The 12,357-nt window shown below is 40.2% G+C and overlaps 1 protein-coding gene across 1 annotated transcript; it reads right to left on the reverse strand.

Moving 5' to 3' along the window:
* Nucleotides 1-25: 25 nt before the first annotated feature.
* Nucleotides 26-12,130, reverse strand: LOC135509217 (endophilin-A3-like). The gene is made up of 11 exons (XM_064929693.1): nucleotides 11,972-12,130; nucleotides 8,194-8,262; nucleotides 7,971-8,043; nucleotides 7,734-7,877; nucleotides 7,080-7,213; nucleotides 6,608-6,766; nucleotides 6,163-6,266; nucleotides 5,890-6,014; nucleotides 5,660-5,692; nucleotides 5,465-5,518; nucleotides 26-5,244 (listed from the first exon to the last, which is right to left on the reverse strand). The coding sequence occupies exons 1-11, from the start codon at nucleotides 12,014-12,016 to the stop codon at nucleotides 5,036-5,038; spliced, it is 1,149 nt and encodes a 382-aa protein (XP_064785765.1). The 5' UTR covers nucleotides 12,017-12,130; the 3' UTR covers nucleotides 26-5,035.
* Between the last annotated feature and the right edge of the window lie 227 nt (nucleotides 12,131-12,357).

Here is a 12,357-nt window from a genome sequence, read left to right on the forward strand (position 1 = left end):
GCGACTTACAAATTGGTGAATTCACCTTCTGACATCCAGTGGAAAAACATGAATATTTAAATTTGTATGAAATCAATCAGAAAATACGTTGATTTTAGTACAAACAAAAAATACACAGGGCCGAGTCAGACGGGGGGGCAAAATCACATATCCAGACCAGTGCGCAAGACACTTATCCATAGCCCATTAACTGCTCCTGGAGCGCCACATGATCATCTTCTTCCGTGGAGTTTGACAGCGGTTGGCATCCAATATGTATCACTTTTTTTTTTTTTTTTTTACCTTTATTTAGCATTACCACCCCCAACTAAAATACAGTATAAATCCATTACACTTTGTGGTACAAAATGGGAAAAGGCAAAACAGGAACAATAAAAATATATTTTTAATTACCCTACCAACTAACCTTATACACTCCTTAAAAGCCCACTACCCCATTCAGCTACTTTGACCCTATCTGCTCCTACACCATACCAAAACCTGGGAGGACAGGACACGACCACTCAACACACCCTGTAACTCTTCTGAAGTAAAATCTTGTATATCCAAATACTTTCCTGCAGCTGCCATCACATTTATTTTCTGTGATTTACGTTCCATTTCTGCGATATAGTTGGTAACCATTGCTATGAACGCCAAGAAGCCAGCCTTACTGAAGCATATAGTGCATTCGAAAAGTATTCAGACCCATTGACTTTTTCCACATTTTGTTGTTACAGCCTTATTCTAAAATTTATTAAATAAATAAAAATCCTCAGTAATCTGCACACCATACCCCTTAATGACAAAGCAAAAATAGATTTGTAGATTATTTTGCAAATGTATTCAAAATAATAATAACACATACCTTATTCACATAAGTATTCAAACCCTTTTTCTATGAGACTCGAAATTGAGCTGTTTCCGGTTTCCATTGATCATCCTTGAGATGCTTCTACGACTTGGAGTCCACCTGTGGTCAACTGAACTGATTGGACATGAGTTGGAAAGGTCCACACATCTATATAAGGCCCACAGTTGACAGTGCAATTCAGAGCGAAAGCCAAGCCATGAGGTTGAAGGAATTGTCCGTAGAGCTCCAAGACAGGATTGTGTTGAGGCACAGATCTTGGGAAGGGTACCAAAAAATGCCTGCAGCATTGAAGGTCCCCAAGAACACGGTGGCCCCAATCATTCTTAAATGGGAGCAGTTTGGAACCACCAAGACTCTAGAGTTCCTCTGTGGAGATGGGAAAACCTTCCAGAAGGACAAACAACTCTGCAGCACTCCACCAATCAGGCCTTTATGTTAGTGGCCAGACAGAAGCCACTCCTCAGTAAAAGTCAAGACAGGTCGCTTGGAGTTTGCCAAAAGGAACCTAAAGGACTCTGACCATGAGAAACAAGATTCTCTAGTCTGATGAAACCAAGATTGAATGATTTGGCCTGAATGCGGAGTGTCACGTCTGGAGGAAACCTGGCATCATCCCTACAGTGAAGCATGGTGTGGTCAGGATTATGTTGGGGGGATGTTTTTGAGTGGCAAGGGAATGTGAGACTAGTCAGGATCGAGGGAAAGATGAACGGAGCAAAGTACAGAGATACTTGATGAAAACCTGCTCAGGACCTGACTGGGGCAAAGGAGGCTTTGGGACAAGTTTCTGAATGGCACAGCCAGAGCCCGGACTTGAACCTTATCGAACATCTTTGGAGAGACCTGAAAATAGTTGTGCAGCAACATCCAACCTTACAGAGCTTGAGAGGGTCTGCAGAGATGGGGAGAAACTCTCCAAATACAGATGTGCCAACCTTGTAGTGTCATACCCAAGACACGGTTGTAATCCTTGCCAAAGGTGCTTCAACAAAGTACTGAGTCAAGGGTCTCAATACTTATGTAAATATATTTCCATTTTATTTGTAATAAATTAGCAAAAATGTCTACACCTGTTTTGCTTTCATTATGGTTGTGTGTAGATTGAGGGACATTTAAAAAATATATTGTTCAGAGTAGGACTGTAACCTAACAATGTGGGAAAAGTGATATACAGTGCCTCTCTCTCTGTGCTGGCAGAGCTACTACTCCCTCTCTGGGTCCCTCACCCTTGACACATCCCCTAATTTCTTCACTGCCTCGGCATAGGACAACATCTGCACTACTGACTCTAGCCATCTCAACCTGCCTCTCTCCCACCGGACACTTCCACTACCCAGCAACATGGTCACCCCCACACAACTTTATCCACTGAAATTACACACTTCCCACATCTTAATCTCCCTCCTACAAACTGCTGTGACATGACCATAGATGTTGCACCTGAAACAGCGCAGTCGATTTGGCACAAAAGGATAACTGATTCAATGGAGTTGGAAAATATTCAGACCCCCTTTTCCAAAAAATGTAATCTTGTTTCTCATGGTCAATCTTTGTTGCCTTTTGGTAAACTCTAAGCGGACTGTTATGTGCCTTTTACTGAGGGGTGGCTTCCACCTGGCCACTCTACAATAAAAGGCCTTATGGGTGGACTGCTGCAGCGATGGTTGCCCTTCTGGAATGTTCTCCCATCTCCACAGAGGAACTCTGGAGCTGTTAGTGACCATAAAGTTCTTGGGTCACCTCCCTGACCAAAGCCCTTCTCGCCCGGTTACTCAGTGTTGGCTGTGCAGCCAGCTCTAATAAAGAGTCTTGGTGATTCCAAACTTCTTCCATTTGAGAATGATGGAGGCCACTGTGTTCTTGGGGACCTTCAATGCTGCAGAAATGTTTTTGTACCCATCAAGATCTGTGGCTCGCTCGATACAATCCTGTCTCAGAGCTCTATGGCCAATTCCTTTGACCTCATGGTTTGGTTTTGCTCTGACATACACCGTCAACTGTGGGACCTTATATAGACAGATGTGCGCCTTTTCAAAATATGTCCAATCAATTGAATTTACCACAGGTGGACCCCAATCAAGTTGTAGAAACGTCTCAATGATGATCAATGGAAACAGGATGCACCCAAGCTTATTTCCTTATATGAACTGTAACTCAATGAAATCTTTGAAAATGTTGCATGTATATTTTTTAACTTACAGTAGATAATACATCCAATGATCATATAACTGGTTTGATTGTTCCTTAGCGTAATTTCTTCAACATATTGTAATTTAACTATAATTTCAATTTGTGAAACAGCAAGCATTTGACAATAAATAGGAAAGAAATGTACACTACTTTGATATTACAGCATTCTGTACTCAATTCATAGTGATTGACACAAAATCTCTGACAATATGGCTTACAGCTAAATATTTTCTAGTTCAACATATTATTCCTAGACCCTACAATAGGGTATAAATGAGAGGTGATTAATACCTTGTGTGTGTATTTCCTTACTAATAAAGAAAAAATGGTGTGCATATACAATAATTGACAAGGCTACAGCAACACATTTTTAAAAAGTGCTTAAAGGCAAAAGTGTTTCTACTGTTTGTGGAAGGTGGGAAAACTATTAAAGGGATCATATTTAAGTGGATAAAGCACACGCGCATCTAAAACACCTTTAAAGTGTAGTGTAACAGTAAACGGCTATAAATATCACAAATGGTGTTTGATAAGAGATTTCCTCTTCTCGTGTTCAAATTGATATACAGACAAGTCTTAACCCTGACCTTTCCACAACGAAGGCTAGCCCATTGAATAGACAGTAATATTAAACATTCTAAACTGGATGGTTCGAGCCCTGAATGGAGATTGGCTGACAGCTGTGGTATATAAGACCGTATACCACAGGTATGACCCCCCCCCAAAACAATTATACTGCTCTAATTATGTTGGTAAGCAGTTTATAGTCGCAATAAAGGCACCTCAGGGTTCTGTGGTATATGGCCAATATACCAAGGCTAAGGGCTGTACCCAGGCACACCACGTTACGTCGTCCCTAAGAACAGCCCTTAGCCGTGGTATATTGGCCATGTAACACACACCCCCGTGCCTTATTGCTTAATTATACGGTCTATTCCCAAAGCCGCCTGTTGCCTGAGGGGAATTCCCAACGCTCCGTCTAAACACAAATGTGCCTCACACGATACAATTTCATAAACATTTGGAACATTGCTTCTATGAAACGTTGTAATTTTTTAAGAAACTTACCGTACAATGTTTAGTAAATTTGCACCCGGCTTTATTTTTAAACACTGGAAATATGGAATGGTTCAATGGAAATGTGAGTGCAAGGTGAGAGGATGTCACAATGGTGTGTGAAAACTAGGTGCAACTTTCCTAAACTGCGCACAGTAAGTGTATCTTTTGTATTTGAAATATTATTTCTCGCTTATATAAAAGTTCCAAAGATATCCAAAACCGTATCGCAAGTGTGGTGCATTTGCATTTCGACAGAGCGTCAGGAATAAACAAGAGCATTGGGATTGTAGTTCACATGGAGCCAGCTGTAGTCCGTGAAATCCTCTGAGAACCCAAAACAGGTTCCAGCTGTAAACTGGGTATACCCCCTTAGGTTCGAGAGCTAAATGAAGACATGAATATTGACCCTGAATATGGTAATAACAGTCCCAAGATTAAAACAAATCTTAATAAAGCAGCTGAAGTGTTCCATGACATCCCGAAAATGTGCTGAATTAAAAAGTATCACACTAATTGATCCATTATTATGCTGAAAGTAACAAAAGGTGAGCTTTAGGCCACCTAACAGCACACAATGGAGACAAATGTAACTAAGATGGGCTTTCAAGGGAGAGAGAAAATATTGCATAGGACTGTCTGAAATGGTGTAGCCTTGAAACCTGTGGAGTATGCAAAGACATTGCATGTTAATAGCTCTATGGCCTCTGAGAAAATAAGGTGAAATTAAGAATTCACAGATCCAGGAAGAAGTGACAGTACCACCAAATGAGGCCGTCCTGAAATGCTTCTAACAGATAAGCTCAAAAATACAAATTCAGTCAATAAACACATCAGAAAGTGGAGTGACATTCATTGCAAAATAAGATTTCCAGAGAGTGCTCTGAGGTGAGGACTTCATAGCCGGCCCCCATAGCTTGTGGTGCTACCCTGGTATCACTGTGGCAAAGGCACAAGGACATTGACGTAGCTGATAGGAAAAAAGCCAGACTCCCCACTGATCATGCCCTCATACCAGTTGTCATCAATCTGGTTGGTGAGGATGATGAGGTCACCCTCCTTGAAGCCCAGCTCTCCTTCATTTTCAGCCACAAAGCGGTAGAGCGCACGGCAGCAAGGCTGGTCTAGGAAAACCTCACAATCACCTGAAAGAGACCCACAATTGCCTTGTAATTGATATCACTAGATGACCACTAATTAGTCAATCTAAACAGTTAGTACTATTATGCACATACTGGTTATTTCCTTTTAATTTCATGATTTTATTTACATGATTTCCATTTGCTTGTGTCAGCAATATGATAGACAGGACATCATGGGAGGTTTTGGTCTGAAGTCGGAACCATGACCTGTGGGTTTACTCACGGTTACAGATGATGGGACTCTCTGGTCTTAGAGGTATGTTTGTGTACTGGTAATCTGGGATAAGTAGAAAAGGATGACAAGAAATAACATATCTTAGTTGAAAGTCCTACTTCCCATACAGTTGCTGCATACAAATACTGGTATCCTGTTTTGAAATGCATGAAATGTCATACATTTTAGGGTATCAGTACTTACTTTTTCTATTGACAGCTTGGCTTATCTGGGCATCTGCAATAAATTATAATGGACATATTAATGACTTAAAATCGGGAAAGGTATAGTGAATCATCCAGATGGCCCCAATTTACAAAAGAGACAGCATTTTACGATAGTAAAACATGATTTACACTAATAAAAAAATACAGAAATAACATTATGGAAATGAATTGAACAAATTAAATTTGCTCAACAATTGAGCCAATTACCTGAAGATATAACTGATTTGACTGATGATCTGTGGGAAGATCCATTTTGTTGTGTGTTGATTGTGTTAACTTTAATAGATTTGGGCCTGGGCTCCCTTTTTGGTCGGTTGCTTGCAATGGCTAGCCTAGAAAGAACAGGAGAGACAAGGTCACAAGTTCACAACCATCAACAGTGAACCAAACCCAGGCAGTATGACATGTGCCTTGAGTACATGTTGCTCATGATTAAGTCCCTGTCTGAAGTGTATTTATTAATTTGATTGATACAATCACCTGCCCTGCAGACTTCGATTGAGGCTGTCCAGGATTTGGCAAGACTGGCGGTGATAGTCCAGAGCGGCCCCAATCAAAGCTGATAGGTGAGTCACATGCTCTGCCTGCAAGACCGGACCACAATAGCTATCAGCACAGGATTGTCAATCTCACTGCCAGTGGTCAGTATACATGATAATGAGCCAAGAAGCTAACTGTCATGAACATGTTTAGAGATATTTGCATCTCCTTGTTTATGAAGAAAAATAAACTTGGACATTTCCAACCCGTACACTTCTCCCAAGTTGTTACAGGATTATAATAGGTTGATAACACTAATCCTGAATAGAAGAATATGTTTACACAATGTTTGTTTTTAAATAAAAAACGTTCTCCCCAATTTTGTGGTATCCAATTGTTAGTAGTTACTGTCTTGTAGAATTGCAGTATTTTTGTTTTTGCTCACATCACTTTCTAAGAGGTCGAACATGCTTCTCTCTGCCAGCTCTTTGGAGTCCGAAAACTTCTCCCACGCCTGCATGATCTCCTCGTCAGGTATCTTTCCTTTGCGTCGTTTCTTGTAGTCAAAGTCTAGCCGACGACCTTCAAGTTTTCTTAGGTGGTACTGAAGAATGAATGACAAGTACATATGGATCTGAAAACACCCTTTTGCTTGTGAACAAGCATTTGATCCATACTGTCATAATCAACATTATACATTTATGACACATACAGCCGTAAACTGCACTTGATCTTCATTTACAATGATAGGTAGACATCAAAGGACCTTAAACCTTAAGCCTACAAGCCGTAAATCCAAAGCCTAGTGGCCTACAGCACATGGGTCAAAGACAACTAATCTGATACATGTTCAGGCTGTTGCCTTTGCTGAAGCATTAATCATTTGGACTATTCTGAGTGATGGAGATGAGCCTCACCCCTATTTCCCTCAACTCTCTGTCCTGGAGTGCCTGCAGTGGGTCGATGAAGTTGTTCTTTACACTGATGTCCAGGGAATCTCTGGCTATGGCCATCTGTTTCAAGGCTTCCCCAATGTCCGCCAGTGCACATCCTACATGGAATTCACAGACATGAAGAAACATCTAAAAATACTTTTGATTCTGTTGAGCACATCATGTAAAAATGAATAAACTGAGCTATTCAATAATTAAAATACATTCCAGGTCATATGATAGACCTCTAGATCTTTGGTGCGGGAGGATATTAGTGTACTAAGTGTTTGTACATCTCTAGGCCTGTACTCATTTTGGAAGAGGCAAAACTTACTGAAGCATAGAACCTTACATTAGAACGATATTGATTTAACTGCTGAGTGTTGGGTTAAAAGCTTTTAGAGGTGAGACTCCTAAAGTATCTCACTGGTAACTGCTGGAGTATGTGTTTGGATGGAAAGCATTAGATACTGGGTTTCAAACCCAGTTGGCGGACAAAAAATGAACTATCGCTACGCCTAACTGGCCCATAACCTGATCTAAATGTGTATAAAATATGTGGTAGTAGAATATGGTATGATATGTGTCGACTGTAAGCAGAGGCAGTTCGCTCCATGTGGGTTACAAATGTTGACGTACCAAAGGCAGAGCCGACTCCCAGTTCTCTGCCGTAGTGTAACATGCAGTCTCCCAGCATTCCCTCAGTCTGGGGGTACCCCACAGCCTTCACCTGCCCACGGATCCTGGACACTGTGTTGAGCATGCCCAGTTTGGCTCTATATGCTATGGATCAATATTAGCATAAAATATATCACATATACATTTTGTTGTACAATGAAATCCTATACTGGGCCAATTTATCAAGTGATACCATACCTGGGTTTGGCTGGAGGTACTCTGTGGTTTTGGGCACAAGTTCAAGAACCATTTTGTGGGTCACATCAATTCTCTAAAACAGAATAATCAATGACAGAGCAGGGGAAAATTCTGTATCAGTGTTTTTGTCCCCTCCACATAATTCTCAACAGCGTTCGACATTGTTCGTTCGACAAATTGTGTAAAAAAGGAACAATACAAATGTAATAAAGCCCTGCCTCACCCTTTCCATTTTTTGAAATTCTTCATCCAGCTTTGTTCCCTCAGCCCCAATTATCTTCTCACTCAATAGCTGTGGCAAGATAAGAGATTAAAATATGAGGAAAGAGTGTATAATGGCAAAAGACAAAGCAAAAATCTTACTCTCTTTCAATAAATAAGTTGGTATACAATTTGTATGGTAACGTGCTCGCTCTCCTCTCATGAAAACAAGTTTATTTATATGTATGCATCAAAACATTCAAATTAAAAAGGCAGACTACCGTAATGACGCAACTTTTTTTTAAAAGACACATTTTTCCCCCTCCAGAATGAACTGTACTGGCAAAACCAAATATTGCTAATAAGTAACTCGTAAAGTGAAAGTAGCCTAGGCTACATCCAAAAACTGGTGTGAACTCTTACGCGGATGTACACAACTAATATAAAGGTTTTCCACTAGGTTATAACAATAAAGCCTGCACAATTTCAAACCACTCTTACTGTCAGCATGTCTAGTCCAAGTATTGCATGCATGGTAAGCCTAAGCCATTAAATGCTGGGTTCTAAATTACATGGGTGTCTGGTTGGCACTCAAACGAAATCAGGGCACCCCCATAATAATAGAACAATATGGGCAACAGCATGGAAATGGTATTGAAAAAGGGCACCCAATGTGAATGCAATTAGGATTTAAAATCTCCTACACATTCATACATGTGCTGTAGGCATTACTATCACTTATGCATGATTCATGCTTCATTTTCACACTTGAGTTGTAAAAGTTAGCCTAATTGTTCCTCCTCTATAGAAACCAAGCATTACCACACTGATACCTGTGTTGTGCCAAGATAACAGCCTCTCCCTCAATGTGATCAAGACAAAGGAGATGATTGTGGACTACAGGAAAAGGAGGACCGAGCACGCCCCAATCTCTTTTTTTTTTTTTTTTTTTTTTTTTTATCTTAACACACAGAAATACGAGCCTTTGGTCATTAATATGATCGAATCCGGAAACTATCATTTCGAAAACAAAATGTTTATTTCAGTGAAATACGGAACAGTTCGGTATTTTATCTAACGGGTGGCATCCCTAAGTCTAAATATTCTTGTTACATTGCACAACCTTCAATGTATGTCATATTTACGTAAAATTCTGGCAAATTATTCCTCAAGGAGCCAGGCAGCCCAAAATGTTGCATATACCCTGACTCTGCGTGTAATGAACGCAAGAGAAATGACACAATTTCACCTGGTTAATATTGCCTGCTAAACTGGATTAGTAGTTATAACTAGTGATTATGATTGTTTTTTATAAGATAAGTTTAATGCTAGCTAGCAATTTACCTTGGCTTCTACTGCATGTGTAACAGGCAGGCTACTCGTGGAGTGCAATGGTTAGAGCGTTGGACTAGTTAACTGTGCGATTGAAAGATTGAAACCCCTGAGCTGACAAGGTGAAAATCTGTCATTCTGCCCCTGAACAAGGCAGTTAACCCACAGTTCCTATGCAGTCATTGAAAATAAGAATGTGTTCTTAATTAACTGACTTACCTAGTTAAATAAAAAGGTATTAATTATTATTTTTTATTTTTTTTAAATCTGCGCCCAAAAATTGAGATTTACGATTGTTATGAAAACTTGAAATCGGCCCTAATTAAATCGGCCATTCCGATTAATCGGTCGACCTCTAATTTACACTGAACAAAAATATAAAAATGCAACATGTAAAGTGTTGGTCCCATATTTAATGAGTTAAAAAAAAAAGATCCCTGAAGTTTCCATACACACAGAAAGTGCATTTCTCTCAAATTGTGTGCACAAATTTGTTTATATGCCTCTTAGTGAGCATTTCTCCTTTGCCAAGATAATACATCCACCTGACAGGTGTGGTATATCAAGAAGCTGATAACATAGCATGCTCATTACACAGGTGCACCTTGTGCTGGGGACAATAAAAGGGCACTTTAAAATGTGCAGTTGTCACACAACGCCACAGATGTCTCAAGTTGAGGGAGCGTGCAATTGGCATGCTGACTGCACACTCGCTCATGCTGTCCACCAGAGCTGTTGCCAGAGAATTGAATGTTAATTTCTCTACCATAAGCCACCACCAATGTCATTTTCAAGTATTTGGCAGTACAACCAACCAGCCTCACAACCGCTAACCAGGACCAGCCTGCACAAGACTTCCACAGCCGGCTTCTTCACCTGCGGGATCGTCTGGGGGGAGCCCCTAAATGAGCCTAAGAATTTATTTCTGATTTCCTGATATGAATTGTAACTCAGTCAAATCTTTTAAATTGTTCCATTCATATTTTTGTTCAGTATACGTCAATTGTATGTTATGCAGTTAACTGACTGAAGCTGTAGGTCAGTCATGCACATCTCACTCCAGCGTTAATGCTAAATTGTAATTATTTCACCACTATGGCCTATTTATTGCCTTACCTACCTAATCTTACTACATTTGCACAGACATTCTCTGTGAGAGCTTCCCATGTCTGGAATACACTGCCATCAGACACACATAACTGTACCACATATCACACTTTCACAAAATGCTTGAAGACATGGCTAAAGGTCAATCAGATTTGTGAACATGGTCCCTAGCTGTGTGTTGCCGCTTTCCATGTTGTCTGTAGCTTGTGAGGTGTGGAAACACTTTGTTGCTTTTATGAATTTTGTCTTGCTGCTTTTTGTTCTATGTTGCTCTGTCTGTATGCTACATCTTGCTTGTCCTATGTTGCTCTGTCTGTATGCTATGTCTTGCTTGTCCTATTTTGTTATGTCTTCCTTGTTCTATGTTGCCATTGTCTATATTGTAATTGTTTTTAATAACCTGCCCAGGGACTGAGGTTGAAAATTAGCCGGCCGGCTAAAACCGGCACTTTTACTGAAACGTTGATTAATGTGCACTGTCCCTGTAAAAATAAAAATAAACTTAAACTCAAACACTGTGTGTGTGTGTGTGTATGTATATATACCAGTATATATTGTGTAATTGACTGTACGTTTGTTTATCCCATGTGTTACTATGTTTGTGTCGCACTGCTTTGCTTTATCTTGAATAGGTCGCAGTTGTAAATGAGAACTGGTTCTCAACTGGCCTACCTGGTTAGGTGAAATAACAAAACATTTCAAATTAAAATGCCTGTCGATCCCCAGTTTATTGGCTTTGCTGTGTAGATAGCATAGGCCTATCAAGAGCAACTGTTTGGGACAGTCATTTCAGTGGTGACCCAGTTAGAATCCCTGGCACTGGCATTGTTTACTGAAGGTGTTCAATCACGCCTTTATAGCTAGAGGAATCTCTTAAGACCACTTTAGAAAACAATGTCCAGAATCCACCAGCACAAAAACCTACACATAATTGCAATTTCTGTCAAAAACAAATTATAATTCACGCATTGTGTCTAGCCTAGTGGTTAGAGCGTTGGGCCAGTTGCTAGATCGAATCCCCGAGCTGATAAGGTAAAAATGTGTCGTTCTTTCCCTGAACAAGGCAGTTAACCCACTGTTCCTAGGCCGTCATTGAAAATAAGAATTTGTTCTTAACTGGCTTGCCTAGTTAAATAAAGGTAAAATAAAAAAATCGAATCTGTAGGTCTTTACAGTTGGTATTGGTTGGTAAGGCCGATACTGGCCTAAAATAAAGACATTAATTAAGTTCCCTTCTTGGCACGTTGCCACAAAACGTCATACTAATTATCGCTGAGGCAACGGTTGCTCGCTGAAGTGTATGGGCTTTATCCACATGGCGCCATGCTAACGAAACACAATGCACCGTGTCGTCTCCTTACCTGACTTGCTTTGTGAAATTGCTTCTTCAACCCGGCTACCGACATCCTTCAAGAATAAAAGGCCTAAAAAATATATGGAAAGAAATAATGGGATGCCAACCGTGCTCTAACAGTTGACCCGTTGGTTAGCTACATTGTGTTCCGATTGTCCTCCAGTCCATCTCCATCGTCGCAATGTATCAATGCGCTAAATCACTTCACCCGGTCTGTTGAGTCCTCGAACACGATTGGTTGAGAGCTTCTGGTTGATGTACATTAAAGTGCCGACGTTTACGTTGCATAAGGCATATAACAAAACAGTAACACTTACACAAAACATTAAGTGGGACAAAATTACTGTTAAACCCTACCAGTACATTTAATTGTTTTACAAAATGCTAGTTGTG

This window comes from Oncorhynchus masou, chromosome 22 (genome assembly GCF_036934945.1).
Source record: "Oncorhynchus masou masou isolate Uvic2021 chromosome 22, UVic_Omas_1.1, whole genome shotgun sequence".
Classification (NCBI taxonomy): domain Eukaryota; kingdom Metazoa; phylum Chordata; class Actinopteri; order Salmoniformes; family Salmonidae; genus Oncorhynchus; species Oncorhynchus masou.

Excerpts from the sequence above, each read along its gene's own strand:
- LOC135509217 (XM_064929693.1), bottom strand. The coding sequence starts at position 12,016 with ATGTCGGTAGCCGGGTTGAAGAAGCAATTTCACAAAGCAAGTCAG. Across the intron at positions 6,767-7,079 it reads GAGAGTTGAGGGAAATAGGG|TACCACCTAAGAAAACTTGA; the intron begins GTGAGGCTCATC and ends TTCATTCTTCAG. Across the intron at positions 5,519-5,659 it reads CCAAGCTGTCAATAGAAAAA|ATTACCAGTACACAAACATA; the intron begins GTAAGTACTGAT and ends TACTTATCCCAG.